General features: G+C 55.6%; 1 protein-coding gene and 1 long non-coding RNA gene across 3 annotated transcripts; one reads left to right on the top strand and one right to left on the bottom strand.

Annotated features, from left to right (window-relative positions):
* Nucleotides 1–5: 5 nt before the first annotated feature.
* On the bottom strand, nucleotides 6–11,487 carry HOXB9 (homeobox B9). Of its 2 annotated transcripts, none has more exons than XM_059149426.1 (2): nucleotides 10,869–11,487; nucleotides 6–139 (listed from the first exon to the last, which is right to left on the bottom strand). In XM_059149426.1, the coding sequence occupies exons 1-2, from the start codon at nucleotides 11,383–11,385 to the stop codon at nucleotides 27–29; spliced, it is 630 nt and encodes a 209-aa protein (XP_059005409.1). In that variant the 5' UTR covers nucleotides 11,386–11,487; the 3' UTR covers nucleotides 6–26. The 2 variants fall into 2 exon arrangements, with proteins under 2 accessions (XP_059005409.1, XP_059005408.1); XM_059149425.1 differs by lacking the exon at nucleotides 6–139 and adding an exon at nucleotides 6,172–8,166.
* Nucleotides 11,064–18,668, top strand: LOC131816566 (uncharacterized). The gene is made up of 3 exons (XR_009348111.1): nucleotides 11,064–11,142; nucleotides 16,386–16,492; nucleotides 18,016–18,668. It is a non-coding gene; the product is annotated as an uncharacterized LOC131816566 (long non-coding RNA).
* The last annotated feature ends 792 nt before the right edge of the window (nucleotides 18,669–19,460 follow it).

Consider the following 19,460-nt stretch of genomic DNA (forward strand, 5'->3'; position numbering starts at 1 on the left):
TCATATTTTGCACTGTCTTTTCATGATCATTTGCATCCATTAGAAACCCCGCATCCTATTGGCTTCTCCGTACTCCTCCCGGACAGAACGCAGAGCGAGGGTGCGAGCGAGAGAGAGCGAGAGCGAGCGAGAGAGAGAGCTAGAGCGAGAGAGCGCCAGGGAGTGAGGAGAGAGCGGAAAAAAAAAAAAAAAAAAAAGGAGGGGAAGGAAAAAAAAAAAAAAAAAACACCCAGGGAGAGCGAGGAGGAGAGGGGGAGAGAGGGGGAGAGGGAGTGGGGGTGAGAGAGAATGAATACGGATTAAATCTGTTTAACTACCTACATTAATGAGATATCTCTCGCCTCACAACAAATCAAATACCTTCGCAGACCACCCCCAAAGACTGATGTGGGGGCGTCACGGAAAAAAACACGCACACACACATATACACAACGCGCCAGGCGTAGGCACGCTGTTAATTTCGCGATTTTAACGAGGCAGTTGGAGTCTTTTTAAATGTCAGGGTCGCTTCGGAAAAATGTAAAAGAACACGGTTTAATTGCGCCGAGTTTTAAAAGGTCCTATAAATGTAATTGGTATTTTAATACAAGTTATCAAATCATACAGCTTCCTCTCCTAAACATATTTTCAAACAAACGAGGTAGTCATATTTAAGGCTTTAATGATCAATTTCCTTATTATTGATAAAGGTTTAACTATCGTGTGGAGGGAATTGGCTGGGTAACGGGCCCCCCAAAAACGGCCGTAAACTCTTTAACAAACTATAAAACGCAATAAAGCCGGAGTCTGTTGTTGTTTATGCGGCAGCGCATAAAAGCTGTTAGCATTTTACGAGTTCTTTCCTCTACAGCTATAAAATTGCAGCTTCGACCGCCCCGCCACCCGACTGCGGCGCGGTGGGGGTGACCAAGCCGAAATGAGAACGATGATGGGTTTTTTTCGGCGCAAACGGTGACTTTTCTGAGATTTTCACCTCCTTCAGCTGTGGCCAGCACCTGCCCCTACCCCTACTCGGGAGCCCCCAAACCACCTCCTCTCTGCCTCACCCAGACCACTCACCCACTTTCCCTCATTAAACAAACAACCAAGGATTTTCTTTGGAGAATGGTCCTGGCAGGCCATGAGGACGCAGAAGGAGGGGAGGAAAGAAACTTTCCGGTTAATGGGCAGTGGTAGAAGCAGGGAGCAAAGTTCGCCCAGCAAGCACCCAATCAGCAGTTTTGAACGACCTCCTTGGCCTGGAGAGAGGTGCTGGGATGGGGAGGAGGGTCTCCAGTCTGCGCTTTGGGGGAACCAACTTTGTGTGAGGGGAGTGAGGCCTGGTGCCACCAGCAGGATGACGCCCAGCTGGACAGTCCCACTCCTGCACCCAGGCCTTGAGACTTGCTAGCCAAGCTCAGCTGGTTCTCCACCTTCCAGGCCAGCCCTCCACACCTTCTGTGACACCCTAGGGTGACAGCACATCAAAGGGAGGGAAGGGCCATGGAGGCCGCTGTTGGACACTGAGGCCCAGGTGCTTGGTCTTGAGGCTTGCCATCCTATCCTCTCCTTGGCTCTAGGTAGAGGCTGCAGAGTGTATGCATGGGGGGGGGCACCTTTTAGCTTTCTGAGTCCGTTGAGCCACCATCACTACCTAAACTGACCTTGGGATAGAGGGGATTTGGATGGAGCAAGCCAAATCTCTCCTCTCTCCTTGGGGAGCCTATAGGCAAACCCAACTCTCTCTCCAGACCTGAGGTCCTGGGGCCTGCTGAGGCACAGCCTACAGGGCTGAGCTGTGTGGGTACCACACTCTCCTGCCTTTGCCTTCCCCAGCCTTCCTGGACTACTGAGGGTGGTGGCCAGGTTTTCCAAGGCCAGTCCTAGGGTCCCAACCAATGGCCTCCTGAATCAGTTCACTGGCCAAGGAAAGGAAAGAAAGAAGGGAGGGAGAGAGAGGGAGAAAGAAGGAACATTTCTAGTGAAAAAGGTAGAGCCTTCACAAATACATCCAAGCCATTGTTTATTCGCCAGAGGGTAGTTTGCTTTTGGAAGGGTGCTTTGGTGGGAGGGGGAATCCCATTTACCCCAACCTTTGTAAAAATGAAACCATCAGCTTTTTCCAAGAGGAAGTTCCCAGTAGAGCCACGGGATCCTTCAAAAGTGAGTCGGGAGAATGGGAGAGAGGCTGAAAGGGAGGAAGGGAATGGAGAAGAGGAGGGAAGAGAACCAGGGTCTTGGATTTTCAGTGCGAGGCTGAGGGGGCGGTGGAGGCAGCGGAAGGCACAGTTAAGTTGTTGCCGAAGAGAACATTTTTATCAAGTGCGGGGGATTTTATGGTCATGATTTGAGGACTCACCGGTGAGGTAGAAATTCAATGGCTTGTTCTAAATCATCCCTACACCGTGCCAGAAATTCCTGATGGAAGGAAAATGTTTCTATTATAAGAAAAAACAAGAAAGAGCAAGGAGATAATTTATAAACACCCAACGGAGCGCAGATTTATTAGAGAAACTCAACTTGAGAAACTCCGCTTGCCTCTTTGCACCACCAGGTCCTGGGGGAAGAGAAGAAAGACCTCGGCGGGGCTAATTTTAAGGAGGGGGGCGGTGTGTGTGTTTCGTAGGCAGGTTTGTCCTGATGGGGGGCACGGATCAGGCTGGGCCGGGAGGAAATGGAAGATTTGGAATTAAAAGAGTTGTGGGCATACAGCGCGCGGGTCTCAGAAGGAAAATTGCCCGAGCCCAGGCCTCCAGGTGCTAAATTGCGAAAGGACCCTTGTCCCCTAGGTTTGCCGGGGCCGCCGCGCACCAAGCCCGAGCTCTCACCTGGGAACCACGGAACGCCGGGGAACCGAGCCCCTGCTTCCTGCCGCCGTGCCTACCCTCACATCCATCCGGAAAACGCACAGTTTTTTGGCCGCCCAACTTGGGGCGCGCAGAACAACCGAGAAAACGCACGAGGCCTCCCCACGCCTGCCGTTCTGGGGAGCCCCTGCCCCGCGCCTAGGTCACCCGGCGCGCGCCCAGCCCCGGCCGCGTACAAAGGCTGTGAAGCCTCAGTCCGTGCTGATCCGCCCCGCCGGCTTTGGGCACTTCCGAATCCGCACCAAAGCCGGGGATCCATGCCAGCCTCCCATGTTGTACCCCTACACCCTGGGCTGGCTCACCCGGTTCCCTCGGCTGCTGATCCCGTTTCGGGGCAGCTTGCTCTCCATCCGACCTTCTTCTGCCCGCTCGCCCCTTTCACCTGACCTGCTCACCCGTATCCGCAGACAGTCCTCCAGCCCCCTACCAGAAAATCTCATTTTTCCGAACCAATTCTCCTCTTTTATTTTGCCCATTTCCCTATTCCTATTATTATTATTCCTCCCCGTTCTCATGCATTTGTTGCCCTACCGACCACAGAAACTGGGTGAGAAGCACAGAGACCTCCTCCTGGGGGAAATTCAGAAAATTGACCATTTGAAGGGGTGGGGGGAAACAATAGGCTATATCTGAAATCTATAAAATGGGGGAAACGGCTAAAATGAACCCTATATTTTTATTAAGCGCAAATTATTCATGACTTTTGGTAGCGCTCAGTTCACAGATTCAGGGCCGGCCAAGGTGCGATGTGCAGCCGCGAGTCCGCAGCCGCCGCACCGGGGATTTTCGCGTGGAGCAAGGGTGCCATCTAGCGGTCCTCCTGAGAACAGGCGCCGCCGCCGCCGCCACAGGCTCGGCGGGTTTTTCCGAAGAGCCAGCCACCGAGGCGACAAGCGGGAGAAACTTTCATTATTAGCAGAAAAGGGGAGGGAAACGAGAGCAGGCGAGAGAAAAGCCATCGGAAATCAGGAAATGGCTCATGAAATTGTGCAGATAAGCTAAAAAAAAAAAAAAAAGGCGAAGGGATAGGAAAGCGAAAAAAGAAACCATAAGATTTTTTCTTCTGGTACTGACCCCCGACGCCCCCCGTCCTGCACCCCCACCCCAACCCCCTAATTTCTGGCGGACCCCGCCAGGCAGTGCACCGTTTATGGCCCGTAAAAGGGGGGCAGCCGAGCACTTTTCAAACCCAACACGATTGTTTCAAATTCTGAGAAGAAACAATTGGGCTTTTTGTGGGGGGCAGAGGAGGCCTGGGAGGGTGGGAGGGGGCTGTAAAAGGATCAAGAGGCTGCCCGCGCCCAGACGTCTGGCCTCGCAGGACCCGTGTGTGTGTGTGTGTGTGTGTGTGTGTGTGAGTGTGTGTGTGTGCGTGTGCGCAGGGGGCTTCTCGTTTATGATTCTGGAGTGGGTGCGAGGAACAAAGACAAAAGTCCCAACTGCGTTCTCTGAAGCTTGTGTGACAACAAAGTGTTCTTCCCTCCCCGTCCCTCTTCCCCTCTTTGCCCCCTGGTTCCCCCACCCCCACCCCCGTCCTCAGAAACCCCAAGCCCCGCGGACCCCGGGGCGGGTGAGTGTGGGGACCCCCCACCCCATCCCCACCCAGGAGCCCGGCCCACCCATTCGCCCGCCAGCCCCAGAGCCCAGGCCCAGCTGCGGCTCGCTCAGCTCCGGAAAGTTTCCCCTCACTGTTTGCTTTGCTGCTGTTTAGTTTCTTAACCTTCAGAAATTTATACGCTATAAAGTTTTATAGCGGTCATATTCTTTTATGGCTGCGCGCACGGCACTGAATTCCTCTCCCGGCTTCTCCGTCTCGCACTCTCGCGGTCTCCCTCTCTGAATCTCTCGCTCTCTTTTATGACAGCAGATTTCCCCATCTCCGGCTTCCCAGCCTCCGCATCTTCGCCTTTGTTTGTCTTTAAAGAAGCCACCCCCCGGCTCGGGACCCAGACGCCGCCGCCGGAGGCTTCCCCGGGAGGCCTCGCCCCCTGCCCCGCCGCTCTCCGTCCAGTTCCAGCCGCGCCTTGGCCGCTCCTCTCGGCGGAAGCTTGCCTGCTCGGCTCACCCTCCGCGCCGGCGGGCTCCCGGGAGCCCAGGATGGGGAGGGAGCCTAGTCTACACAAGCTCTAAAGCCAGATTCATTTTATGACCCGAATGGAACCCTTTCTGGAGGAGGCGGTTCCGGGGACCGTACCCAGGGCCGTACCCAGGAGCGTCGCCCCTGCTCCTGCCTTTGGCTATCTGTCCGATTCTAGCTTTCCTTCGCTGGAGAGGGGTCGGCCTGGCCTTTTCACTTCCAGGCGCCTCTCACTCGGGACACGCTTTGTCCCCACCTCTCCTCCGACCCCTTGGGGGGCTCGGCGGGGCTGCCGCGCCGCTGGGGTGGGCCTGGCGGGAGGCTCCCGGCAGCAGCGAGCCGGGCAGAAGCCCAATCCCAGCGCCCGGCCAGCCGGGACCCGCCAGGCCGCGGGCAGCAGCGGTCTTCCTAAGAGGCGCTGGTGGGGACACCTCGGTCTGATAGGGACAGAAAAGTGCCTCTGGAAATCGAATTTAATTTGGGGGTCCGACTGGGGAGCGATTTTTTTCCCCCTGGTGAGACACTTCTGTTCCACTCCCAATCTCCTCTCCCTGCCTGTCTATGGGAACTGCCTGCCCAGGCCTCTCCCTTTACCAAAAGACCCGCCTCACACCAAGACGACTACCCTGTGGCTCAGATCCGATCCTCAGATTCTGGGTGGGGGTCAGAACCCTCAGAGGTTCTGTCCTTTTGAGTGGAAGGAAGGACAGCATGGCCTTCCTAAGGCCTCTCTCTACACCCGGCAGCCCGGCTGCAGGGAATGACTGAAGGAAGGTAGTGCCTTTCCCCTTGCATGCTATTTTTAAGTGGCCAAACCAAGGTGATGTTCTTGGCCAGCTGAGAGAGGAGCTGCTTCCAGGAGTAACAAGGCAGGCCTTGCCTTTCCCCTGGCTCTGGAGTTGGTAGGGAGGTCTGCAGTGCCACTTTGGAGGATTATCTCATGCCCCCCACATTCCCGCAGACCCAGACCCCTCTCCAAATCACTCATCTTCCCTCTCATCCCCTTCCTGTCTCCCAGCTCTCCTGTTGGAAGGCTCTTGCTCACTTTGAGCAGAGGTCTTGGGACCCTGGGTCCCGACCAGTTCTCAGCAGCGCCAGGAAAGTTGCTCAGCAAGGCCTAAGGAGACACCTCTTGGGCACCGACTCTCTGTTTTTTCCAAGCTGCCCTCTTGGAACTAGGACCTCTACCTCTGGCCAGGTGAGGAGAGCCAACACAGAATGAGACACAAGGAGAGATTTATTTTCTAGAGTGATATATATTTTTTTGTTCTTTTTCTTGTTTTTTTTTTTCTTCCAAAACAAACAATCAGAGCTCTAGGCCCCTTGCCCTCCCCTTTCCCACCCTCAACCCTCCCATATAAGCGACAACTGAAAACAGACGAGACGATCACCCCCAAAGAAATCACAAAACACAGCACAATTTCACAACAGCCACCGACAAAGCAAAGAAGTTCTACTGGAAATGTCCCCTTGCAGGGTCGGGAGAAGCAGGAGCAAGAAGAGTTCATGGAATTGAAGGAGACTAGACAGATGAGGAAGCAGAGGGAAGGAGGGAAGCAGAGAGTAAGCTTCAGCCCCTGATGCTTAGGTGCAATTTCGCCTCTTTCCTTTGCACGCGGGACTGTTCCCCAGAAGCGCTCGCAGCAGTCGAGCAGACCGCCATCCAGGCCCCAGTCGCAGAAAGCACAGCCCAGCGCCTGGGGCAGGTCTCCCTTCTGTGCTGGGGCGGGCAGCCGCCAAGCCTGGGGCTCCTCTGCTTGGGTTGAAACGTGGGAAGGATGGGGAGGAACGCGCCAGGCTCCCCGGCGCTGGAGCCTTTGCTCCTCCCTGTTCTCCACAAGTTATCCCGGAAGGGAGCTCGGGAATCGATTCACAATAAATTCTCGGTAGGACTCTCCTGACCTGGCTTTCCTGCCTCTAGTGGGTTGAGCTCGCAGGGGATAGAAGGTGGATGGGTGGGGGGGGGGGGTTCTACAAGGGGCGGCTTGACTCGCTGGTGCAAGGTGGATTTAGCCGAACAGAGTTGATTTCAGAGCTGGGGAGGATGTGGAAGGATGCAGGGCTGGTTGAGAGCAAGAGAAGTTACAGTCTCTGTCAAGCAGGGCACAGAAGAACAGACGACATTGTCAAGGCTTACGACCCACGATTTGACCTCCTTTTGTTGGAAGGAGAGGAAAACAACATGCAGAATTAAACGTTTCCTGCAGCAGAATGTGTGTGTATGCGTGTGCATGTGTGTGTGTAACACCTTCCTAAGTCCTAGGATACCTTCCTAAGACTACAGCTCCTTTCCTTGCCCCTTCTAGCCCACCAGCTTGGGGGCTGAGTTTACCCCCATCTGGCCTTGGGTCCAGAGTGGGTATAGTTGGGGACTCCATAGAGATGATTTTGTGAGCCTCATTCAGGAATGTGTCTCTAGACATCTTCTTGATGTATATTTGTGTCAAGGGTAAAATCTGGGCTTGCTGGTGGTCTCAGGGCTGTTCTGCCAGATTTAGGGTGCGATGGTCTGCCTTTGGGGTGTCACTTCATTTGAGTGTTGGCTGTGAGCTTTGCTTATTACTACTCTGGGCTCCAGGATTTATGTATGTGGGCTTCTGTTGGGCTGTATGCAGTTGGAGTGTCCCTGGGTGACTTTGGGGTGGGAGTGGGTAAGGGGTGGAGATAGGTAGGCTGGAAGTGAGGGGCTGGGGCTTCCCAGAAAAATTAAGGGGATTGCTAGGGTCTCGACTAGGGTCTCTCTTTCCTTGTGGCCCATCACCTTGTTAGAAGCCAACTACATGTCTACCTTCTAAATCAACAAAACTTCCTTCTGAGGCTCAGGGAGAAGAGAAGGACAGGTAAGGGCAAAGGGAGATGCTCTAGATGCAGAAAAGGACTTGGAGGAGAAAGACTCCCTTCCCCATTCACTTGAATACATCCCAGACAGCACTGGCCAGGCAGCCATCACTTATAAATACGCGTGAGATGGGGAAGGGGCGGGGAGGGCTGGGGTGGGGGGGAATCTTCACTCTTTGCCCTGTTCCTTATTCATTTTCTTCATTTTCATCCGCCGGTTCTGAAACCAGATTTTGACTTGTCTCTCACTCAGATTGAGGAGTCTGGCCACTTCGTGCCTACGGTCCCTGGTGAGGTACATATTGAACAGAAACTCCTTCTCTAGCTCCAACGTCTGGTATTTCGTGTAGGGACAGCGCTTTTTCCGGGAAGAGCGAGCGTGCAGCCAGTTGGCGGAGGGGTTGGCTGAAAGAGAAGCAGCGATAGAATCAAAGAAAGGAAGGGGGGATGAAAGGCCCCATGTTCTCCTTCCAAGAGGACGTCCCCCTGGCTTCCACTCCCCATCTTGCATTGCAGAGAGGGGACCTGGGCCTTCGAGTACCCAGAAAGGGTCCCAGGGATGGGCCAGGAGTTGCTAGTGACACTTTCAGGTGAGAGTTACTGGGGCAGAGTGGAGCCAAACATGTACCAGGCTTCTCGGCATTTCCAAACCTGCGCCTGCCTCAGGCCTCCTCTCAATCTCTTTCTCCACTTGGGTCCCCACTGGTCAGGACTCAGGTCAAAGCCCCCCCCCCCCCCGTGGCTAAAGCTCACCCCACCTCCACCCCACACCCCCCCCACACCCCCGCCCCAGCAATCGCCAGACTAACCAGAGGCGGTTGACCTGAAGGGTCCTGGCCTTGGATCTGGGGAGATTAGCATAGGGCTGAGCTGAGGGAGCACCGCGGCTTCTGTTCAGCCACAGGCGAGACACCTCCTGGCTCTCCAGTCCAGTCTGAGGACACCCTGCCTTAATCACAAGCTTGGATCTCTTGGCCACATGGCAGCAGGCATGTGTGTCTGTAGATATCTTATCCTCCTCCTCCCCAACACACCCGCAAACATGGGTCTGCACTTAGAGACGCAAACACCCAGCACACTCCAATTCACATGCAACCCAATTGCAACCATTTATCAACTCCAGCCTGTGGACAAGGGAGCGCCAGGGGCTCACAGATAACTTATGGTTGCAATAGTCTCTCCTTCTCCGCTCCTGCTCAGCTCGCAGTTTGGTTAAAGCAAGTTCAGGGAATTTGGGAAGCAAGACTGCTCCACTCTCAAGGTGGGGAACCGTGGATGATGGGGGGTAACAACCCTTCACAGCACACCTAACTCCAACCAGCTCCATGTGGTGAGGAGGAGCAGAGAAAGGGGTAATTGAGTGGAAGGGGTAGAGAGGAGAGAAAACTAAAATATATACAGGCTTGTCTCCTTCTTACCGGCTCTCTCCCTACCCTCCCGAACTCAGAAAAGTTGCCAAATAAAGCAGAGCCAATTAAAAATAACAGCCACCCTTTGCTAGATTCTTCTCCCCAAATGAAAAGCACTGAATATATTTTTAAAAAATAATCCCGTTCCTCCTACACTAAGTACCGTGTCTTACCAATTTGCAGTGCTATTTCCTTAATGTGATTGCCTGGGATGGGGACCCGCAGCCGCATTAAATATGAAAGAGGGAAAAAACTGTTAATAATTGATCCTAGCCAAACCGCTGCCTTTCAGTAATGGGCTTTCCAGGCAGAGTTTGGGGGTTTGGGGTGGGGGGTCTGTTTGGGTGTGAGCCGGGAGGTTTTGGGAAGAGCCCGTGTTGCCCAAACGTTATCCCGGTTCTGAACTAGGGCAGGCAGGAGAAGTAGCACCCTGCAGGGGTCTCAGGGTAGTGGGGTCAGCTCTCTATCCTCCAGCAGATGAGGACTTCCCAAGGGCCTGTGGGCCACTATGTTGATGGGAAATCTGGCAGGCAAGGAGAGACGAAAAAAAATCTGACCCTCGCTCCCCCAAAAGAGTAAGGGGTGAGGCCAGCCTGGGGGTCATGTTTGGAGCTGAGAGCCCCCAACCAATTTGCCTTTCTCAACCTCACAAACGAAAAATACGAGACTCCCCCACCCCACCCCACATCCCGCCAGCAGCACCTCCTGGAAATTAGCCAGACTTGGGTTCCTGGCGGGGTGCTTCAGAAGGAGTGGGATATGGGGAGTAACTACCATCGGAGGGTAAAGTTCTCCGCCTTTCCGCAAGCCTCTTCCCGCCCCCCCCCACCCTTCCTCTCCCCAGGGTCCCTTCGGGATCTCTCCTTCTTCACTCTGGCTGTCTGCCCCGAAGTTCAGAAGCGATTCCCGGACTCCCCGAGAGGCGGACAGCTCTGGCTGGGACTAGGGAGCCCCGCGGAGCGCAGCGGGGGCTGCAGAAAAGGAAGCTGCAACCCGGGCGAGGATGCCAAGGAGGGGAGGGGGCGACCGGAGGGAAGGCTCCCGGGGAGGGGCCGGCGCATCCGGGGAGGGGGCTCAGCCACCGGGTCCTGGGCTTCCCCGCCCCTCCCGGCGCCGGCTGCGGACCCTGAGCGGCTCTTGCGCGAGATCTGCTAGGAACAATCCTCCGCCAAGCTGTTGCATCGCAAATAAAATCCTAATGAGCCCCCTCCCACTTCCCCTTGGCCGGCTTTTACGGTCTGCGCGTGGCGCGGGGAGCTCTGCCAGCCGGGCGGCCCCGGGCAGCCCCGTGCGCTCCCGCCCTCGCCCGCGCGGGCTCTCGGCCTCGCTGGCGGCCGCCCGGTCCCGAGCCCCGCCAGCCCCTCTCCCGGCCGGCGGTCGTCAGCCTCTTCCCAGGCTCCGAGCCCGAGCCCCGGGGGAGTGGGGGAAGGGAGGCCGAGAGGGCAGCGAGGTGGTGCCCGCGTCCCGGTTCCCTCCAGGACGAGGAGCCTTGGGGGCGGCGCTCCTCCAGCGGCCTCAGTCTCCCCTTCGGGGGGCACCCCGCTCGCTGGCCTCCTGCCTCCCTCTCCCCTCCTCCCCCGCTCGCTCTCCGGCCACCGCCGCGGTCTCCCTTCACATTGTCCGCAGTTTATTGCCTCTCCCCTCCCCTCCCCCTCGCCTGGCCTTCGGCCTGGTATTTCCTCACTTTTTATAACTTACTTTGATCCGGCCTCTCTTTGTCCTCGCTTCCTTCGCAAATTTTATTGTCCCCGTAGCCGGGTCTTTGATTAGACAGGACGGCCTCCCTGCCCGCCGAAGTTTCCAAACTGTACTCGGGCGTGCCCTGTTTGAGCAGCTCCCCAGGCGCGCCCAGCAGCGGCTCCGCCTTCACCGCCGCCTGGCCCTGCCCCGGAGCAGCTTCGCCGCGCGGCGCGGGCTCCAGCCAGGTGCGGAGGTACCTGCTCTCGGCCGGCGGGACGCCCTGGGGCTGCAGGTAGGGGTGGTAGACGGACGGCAGGCTTCCGGACGCGTGCGGGCTCAGCGGCGCCCAGGAGGCGCCGAACACCGGCGCTTTGGGCTGGAAGCTGCAGGAGGGGAACTCCAGGTGCTCCGCGTGGCCCGGCTGCCGGGGGCTCGCGTACTGGCCGGAAGGAAACTTGGCCGGAGGCGCGTCCTCACTCTCGTGACTTATGATCGAGTCGACATAATAGCTGCTAAGCGTCCCAGAAATGGACATTCTCAGACATTATCCGGGCGCTCGCAGGGGGAAGGGAAGCGCTCGCGCGGCGGCGCCCAAGCAGGGAGAGGTGGCACCCAGACCGGTGTGAGGGCTTTCGGACGCGACCCCCCCAGCCCCCCACCCTCCCACCCCCACCCCCTGCTCAACTTCTCAGCCAACAAAGTACAGTGGAGCAGCCCGGCTCAGCGCTCCTTGCAAAATGATTGGTCAAAGTTTTTCCGACTGCCTGATAAAGCGTCAGCTCCGACATAAATCAATCGGGCGAGGGGGCTGCGCTCTCGCTGTCATCCGTCCGCACCGCATTCCATATCGAGGATGGATTGTTTTATGCTGATGCAATGTGCTATCACGTCAGGGCTCCGGCGGCCACGTAACCTCAGCCAGAGCTGCTGGCCGCCCGCCCGCTCGCCACCCCCCCTCCCTTTTGCAGGAAGGGGGGTTGTTCTCGACATGGGGCGGCGGGGGCGGAGAAGAGGCGGAGGGAAAGCAGCGGGCTGCCTCGGGAGGGATGCAGGCTGTGGAGCCCTCTCCCCAGGCGGGTCCGGGAGGAAGAGAGGGAGAGCCGGGCAGAGGGAGGGAGAGAGCCAGCCTGGGGCGCAGACCCAGAGGCCCACAGCATAATTAAAGAGGAGGTGGTCCTGTTCCCACCCCCCAAATGCGCAGCCATTCCACCCCGCAGGCCTCGTTTCCTCTCCTCTGTCCCCTTGACACAAGATGTTTATTAAACAGCAGTGCAGCGGCAATCCACTGGAGATGAAGTAAAGCGGATGGGAGAGAAGTTGGGGGGTTTATAGGGCGTTATCTGCTTTGGAGGGTTCTCTGTGACTATGTTGGGAGGTTTACAGGCCTGGGAGCTTCTCCCGACCCCCCTCCGTAGCTGAGAGAGGAGATAGGGGAATAAAAGGGGATGAGTGTCCAATGATCTGGTCCTAAAATCTTAAAATCAGAACCTACATGAGGTAAAGGTATTCTGGAAGGCTCTGGAAAGTTGAGCCTCTCAAAGAGTTTAATACAACTAGCCAAAGCTCCTTTAAATTTTTAGGGCCTCTCTCTGGCCCTGCTCTGAGCGAGCGAAGTATGGAAGTATGGGGTCCCTGGGGTGGAGACATAGCCATGATGCCTTTCCTTCCCTGATAACCACCCAGGCCCTCAAAATTGCCCATTGGGGAAGCTGAATGTGAGAAAAGGTTAAGGGAACTTCCCTAAGGTGTCAGCATAGCAGAGGAATGGGAAGGGGTATGATGGTTATCTCCCCTTACACCCAGGGAAGAAGGGGACCATCGCCTCTTTGGATGGCTCCTTTCCCGGGCATTGGTGTCCTGATAGATTTCCAAATACCGAACTGGGTACCCGTGTAGGCGGAGAGCCTGCAGGTCAGTCTCCGGACCGCCCGTCGTTTTCCCTCCTGTGAACTCGGGCTGGAGCTTTCAGATAGCTTTCAGATATTGGTATCTACTATGCGGCCCTGCGCTGGGACTCCCCTGGGGCCACCGGCTGGCTTCCTGGCTCATCTCCCAGCCGCTGCTGCTCCTCCAGCTTCTGCCCTGGGTATAGTCGTGTCTTGTGGTGTAGGCACACAGGGGGGCACAGCCCCTGGACAGACCGATTCTCCTCCAGTTGGGTCTAGGAGCAGGCTGGGGCGGGTTTTCTCAGCATTGTCGGGCCCTGGGCCCTCAACCGATAGGCTGTCCCCAGCCGTGTCCTTTTAACAAAAGCGAGGCCATTCTAATTTGAGGTTTTATCTTTTTGGCCACGTACCCTTCTGCCCTGCAGAAGGCTGCGGGATCACCTCCGTGCACGCACACATACAGACACACTCCCACACGCTTTTCTTTTCCAAATGAAGCCATCTCATGTCATTACGTGTGAAATACGAGGGTGAAGCGCCATATTTCTTCACATTATGGCGATTTCAAAATGATTTTTTAAAGATCAATGCCAGCGCCCAGCCGGCCCCCTCCTTTTCCGCCCCAGCTCTCCGAGGGCGACAGCCCAGCAGATCCGGAACCAAACAGCGTGAAGATCTGCTTTTTCCATGGGACCCAAGTGGGGAAACAAAAATCTGATGCAAATTCTTCTAAGTAGCGGTTGGACGCTTAGGAAAGTCGAGGGAGCTCCCTGGACTCAACAGCGAGAAAGCTGAGCGCAGAGCGTATGAATCACAGTTAGGGTAAAGCACCTGTTCTCGATTTGCCAGACGTATGGAGTCTGCTGTTGGCTTTACCTGTAATAAATATATTCTTCAAAGAAAAAAAAAAAAAAAAAAAACCTCTCCTGCCATAAATAATGGTGTTATGAAGCATGGCAGGCTGAGTATATGACTTTCTGTAGTATATAAATTAGGGCCCAAAAGGCCATGTGGACTGTGCGCAGGGCCTTTTTTATTTATAGAAAAGTCACAGCACTGGGCTGTTCTTAAGACCCAGGCTGTGCAGGCGCTGGACTCTGACTGCAGCCCTTCTGGTTCCCATCCCTGGCCCAGACCTGGATGCTGCCTCTTTTGCAATAAGAGAGATGCTGAGAGGGACACTGAGTTTAGGGAAGAAGTTAGAGAAAGATCATTTGGGCTCATGACTTGTGCCCTACAAGTGTGGAGAGTCCTAGCAGACGGGGATAGGATGGGGGGGGGGGCTAAGTTTGTGAGTGGCTGTCTGTATGGGGAGTTGCTCCTAAACCCTGGTGGCTCCCAGGTGCTGGGAAAGGAGGAGACCCAGGCCTCTTTTCTGAGACCAGAGCTTGGGCTTCGCTCATAAAACTGGAGGGTGGGGACAATTTCTCGAAATGACAGGTTTTGAGGTCTCAGTCCTCTCAGGAGCGGGAACTCTGGAGGGAAGACAGTGAGCATACACACATGCCCTGGGCCCCCGCACCCCACCCAGCTCTCTTCCCTCCAGGTGGGGATGCAGACCATCAGGCAATACCCCCACCCTAGCCAGGCTTTCTAGAAAATACTGCTGTCCCAAATTGGAGCTCCATTCCAGCTCAGGGAAAGGGTTAAAGGGTCAGCTGGGAGGGAGCCCCCTGTTTGGGTGTTGTGAGGGTCTGTGGATGCTCTCAAAACCTCGTTTCCTCTCCCAAACAATGGTACCCACCGTGGAGGAGGGAGGCAAACAGGATTGCAGCCCCTGGAGTCCAGCTTCTAAAGATGCTGAATGGAGAGGTTGCTTGAGTAGGGGTTCACTTTGTCCAGAGAGCAAACTGCTCCCCACTTCCCACCCCGATCCTAAAGAGAAAGAAGGAAACTCTTGCCTTCCCTGGAAGCCTCTAGTCATTCCCAGCACAGGAGCCGCGCGCCTGAACACAGCTAGGGCCAGGAACTGGTGGCTCGGAGAAGGGAAGGCAGGGAAGAGCTGCGACCCTTGGCCACACTGGGGCCCAGAGCAGCCAAGAGCGAGGAAGAAGCCCGAGGTGGGGAGAGCAGAGGCCGACCCTGGCCAGGACCAGCCCAGCCGGTGAGTGCCTGTGCTATAGGGGCGGCTTTTGGAAAGAATCTTATCAATAGAAAAGGAGAAAATCTAGACAGAGGGAAGGAAAAGAAAGAGAGAAGGAAAAACAAAAAGAAAGACAATAAATGGGGAAAGGGGGAAAGTTTGCTTTTAATGGATAAGCTAAGCTGAAATTTATGCATGTTGTATTTGAATAGATGTGTGTATCCTGTAGGTATATTTCAAATCGATATTTATTTATGAGGACCCGGTGTGCAAATGCACTGTGCTCTATGCTGTGTATAGACCATGTAATCAATAAATATGCCAGCTATAATACTGGACGTGCTTGGGCGTTCATATAGACGATCCAGGGGTGCATATGTGAACGCGTGTATAAACCGTGTGAATAATGTGGGTTTACAATTCTGTTCATATAAGAAGATCTATTACCCAAAAGCTGGTACATATGTTTTTTATAACAATCACACACCTACGGAAAAGACAAAAACTTGAGTATGTGTGTACTTGAATTTTGGCTATAAAACATTAGTTGATTAGGAAGCTTTGCTTGAAAATCTCCTGTTGATTTGATATTCAAGCAAAATGTATGTTGTATCTGCAAACAAGCGCATGTGACTTAAATCTGAATTCCTTTACAACTTTCTCCTAAAATATATCTCTGGAAGGTAAAGGAAATACCTCGAATTGGCCCCGGAGAGGGCATGAAATTTTGTGACTTTTTGGCCTGACCATGACATCCTTTACTGAGGATCTCACCCAAAACTGCAGGGACAGCGTATATCGTGGGATGCTTATTTCATGACATTGATGGCCATATGAACCAAGGTACCCTTACTTGTGCACAAGTGTGTCCCTCACAAGTGTGAATCTGGCCAGTGGGCAAAGATGAGTGGACTGTGAACGCCCTCAGGTGTCTGTGGGGGCCATACAAAGCTCTGCTGTCTCCAACGAAATCAGAAATGTCCCCACGCCTATGTCCCCAACTACCTGGAGATATTTCTTCTGACTCAGAACCAGAGTCCAGACCCACTCTGGTGAAGAAAGAGGTTCAGGGATGCTTCCTCAGGAGTGGGTGGGGGGAAGAAAACAAGGTCCCCAGAACCTTCAGCCTTTATCCAAAACAGCCTCTAAAATGGATCACATCGAATCTACACCCATGGGTTCAAATCTCAGTGCTTCCAAACCCTCCACTCGGGGGTTTTAATTGTAAAGTAAACGAAATCTCCTGCCAGATCTCCCCCACCCTATCAGAATGTCAGTGGTAAAAGGAGGAACGGAGAGGTCAGCAGCCCAAACCGACCTCGGGAATCTTCTTACCAACTCTCAGCCATCAGGGACAGGGAAGGCGGTGGGGGTGGCTGGCTCTTTGGGAGGGGGCATCCAGGAGGCCAAACGGGGCGGGCGGCAGCGGGGCGGAAAGGAGCTGAGCAGGTAGAAGGTTATTACGGAATTGCTTCCATAAAACCTGTGGCTGTTGTAAAACTCTCTGCTTTCCAAAGACTTTATTTCCTCTTTTCTCTCTAACATCCCCCTTTTTTCTTTTTACAGCACTGTTCCTGGGAGGGGTTGGCCAAGAGACGCCAGGGATGGAAGACAGTCAGGCTCCAGGCCCCGGGTGGCTGTGCAGGTTTGTGAGAGGCCCAGAGAGAAGTAAGGTAAGGCAGTATGACACTCGAGACCACTTTCACCCAGGATGGAGGACAAGAAAATGTCAAGGAACAGCATTGTTGGCCTTTGCCTGCTGACAGTGGATTGTAGACTACATTTCTTCCAGGGCTGGGGGTGGGTCTCCCAAGGACCCTTCCACTCCCAGCAGATGCCCCTTGTTCAGAGACAACCCCCGCCCCCCTTCATGTCAGTTTGGCGCCGGAACCCCATCCGGTTGGGCCTCTTTCCCAGCCCCTTTCTACATACATTTCCTCTGCCTCAAGCAGGGGGGAAAAGTTTGGGAACAAAAGTTAGCTTATGCTTGGACCATCCCCCTCCTTCCGCCAATACTTCCAGTTTTTCCTTTCCTGGGCAGAGAGCCAGCAGCCTGGAATGGGTTGGGGTCAAAGAGGGTATCAGAGCTGTGCCCCTGCCCCGCCCTCCTGTTCCATCTCCCATCAGTCCATCAGTCTGGAATGAAGCCCAACAACCTGGGCTCCCCTTTAGCCTGCAAGCCAGGCCCCTCAGCCAGTGGGTGGCCCTTTGGACCTAGGTAAACCTGCAGCCCAGCCCCAGGGTCTATGGGGAAGCCTTGGCCACTTTGTGGGGAAGGAGCTGAGGGATTGGGAAAGATAAGGCTTTTTCTGACTCATCTTTGCCCCACTAGGGGGCCCTAGGAAAGACCCTGGAGGCCCACAGGGTGAGGCTACATGGGATCCTGATATTTCCCTTTCAGAATGGGACATACTGAGCCCTTTCCAAGGACCGCAAGTTTCCTGTTGAAGTCGAGTCCTGTCCCCCCTCCAAGGGTCACAAAGACCTCAAGGGCTGCCACCCCCCACCCCGTTTCTCCTGAAATCAAGCATTTGTCAAGTTGGGGAGACTTACTCTGGAGACTCTAAATGTAGAAAGGAGCCCAAGATCCCAAGGCAGAAAGTTTGAAACCCCAAACTACCATCCTTTGGCTCTGGGCAACAGCCCAGCAAGGTGCCTCTGGCATGTGGAATGCTCCCCCGCCCCTTTCCTTCCCAAGGCACACTTAAAAAATACGGAAGTGGAAAGACACCCTAGAAACTTCCCAGATCTCTCCTCTGGGGAACACCCTCGCTGCTTCTGGGTGCGGGACCTCAAACCTCGTCACCATTTTGCAAGGGTGACACGTCAGCCCTAAGGCTGCTTCCCTACCCAGCTCCCCACTCCTCCAGCTAAGCGAGGAGCAGTAACTGCCGTGAGTCAGGTGGTTTAATGTCGTTGTGTTCAGAAATCCAGGCCCAACAACATGAAACTACCTAATTCACTCAGCAGTTCCAGTTCACGCTCCAGGTCAAGGGCTCCCTGAGGCAGCCCCCCCCACAGCCATTTTGTGTGCCCAAGCAGCTGGCCAGCTAACTCCGTTTTCCTTCACGACTTCCCCAGCAGAACCCGGTTCTAGTAAACAACATGTCCAAAGAGCTGGAGGCAGAACTCCAGGAAAAACCATTCTGGAGCTGGGCCTGGCAGCTCAGATTCCAGGGACTTTTCTCTCTTCCAGGAGCCCTGGTGGATGGGGACCCTGGGCCCAGCGCCAGACCTGGGCAAGGCCTCACTGATACACCTGCCCAGTCACCGCCTCTCCGCCTCCCTCTCTGCAGCTACAGGTCTCCACAGATAAGATTTCTCACCTTGGAATTGTTATCAAGGGGCGTCTACACTCGCCGGCGCTAGTGCCTGTATTCCAGGGTCACTCAGGGCAGCTCTGAGAGGCCAAAGCCCTGCTTTGAGCCTGCAGTCGAGACAGTGGAGGGGAGTGCTGAGAAAGTGGCTGCAGGAGACATAGACGGAAAAGCAGAGTGTGAGAAAGTACCAGGAACACTAGGGAGCCAACAGAAGAGTATGACTGGCACAGGAAGCGGGTTGACCTGAAGAGTCGCTGCGCTGCGAAGTCACCCTGCCAGAAATATCCTGGGGGTGCCCCCTGGCTCCGCAGAGGCTGAGCTGCCCCAGGTAAGACTGTCCATTCCGAATTCATAAACGAACCTGAGAGGCTGAGGACTCCGACTGGGACGCAGAGAACAAGTTTGCATCTTCCTTTCCTGGCCTTCATTCAGCCTGGGCCCTTCGCTCCCCGCCCCCACCGATGTCCCCCTCCAGCCACCTCTCCCCCTCCAGACACCCACAGCGTCGCAGGTGCTCACGCACACGCCCCACAGCGGGCGGCCAGCCCCGCGGGCCGAGGCCGCGGAGGCGGACTCACCTGGGCGGCGGCGGCGGCGGTGCGGGGCGGGAGCGGCCGTCGGAAGGTGCGGAAGGTACGGAGCCAGCGGCCTGTCCCCGTCCGGGACCCGGCTCCCTCCCGCCCCGGCCCCGGAGGCGAGGGTCCGAGTGGCCACGTGTCCGGCGGGGAAGTCCGAGGGAGCGAGGGAGTCTGCCTGGCCGCCCGCTCCCCCTCCCGGGTATAAATCTTGGGGACCGGAAATACAATAAAACTTCACCGTGTTGATGAACTTCAAATGGTTTACATCCCCTCACGTCCTGAAAAGAAAGACGGCCGGGGGCGGGTTAAAAGGAAGGGGAAACAAATTTACGAGCCGCAGAAGCAGCCGCCTCGGCCCCTTTTCTTTCGCCCGAGAGCGGACTGCGTCCGCGTGGAGAGAAGCAGCCTCCGCCGCCGGCCCCCGGGACTTTGCCTCGGCCGCGCCCGCCGCCAGGGCCTCTTCTGTCGCACGAGTCGCCCGCGCGGCGGCCAGGACTGGAAGCCACCGCCCGGGCCCACCATGCACCGAGCCCCGCGCGCGGCCTCCGCTCGGCTCCCCCGGGCTCTTCGCTGCGGCGGAGTTAGACGCCCCGTCCTTCCTCGCTGCGGCCCGGGCTCTGCCCACCACGCCCTGTGGCCTCGGGTTTCGCATCTTTCCGCTGAAAGCGGGTTTTTTTTTTTTTTTTTCTTTTCTTCTTCTTCCTTTTTTTTTCCCCCCTGTTTTTTCTTTTTTCCTCTCTAGC

Source organism: Mustela lutreola, chromosome 15, assembly GCF_030435805.1.
Source record: "Mustela lutreola isolate mMusLut2 chromosome 15, mMusLut2.pri, whole genome shotgun sequence".
Lineage (NCBI taxonomy): Eukaryota > Metazoa > Chordata > Mammalia > Carnivora > Mustelidae > Mustela > Mustela lutreola.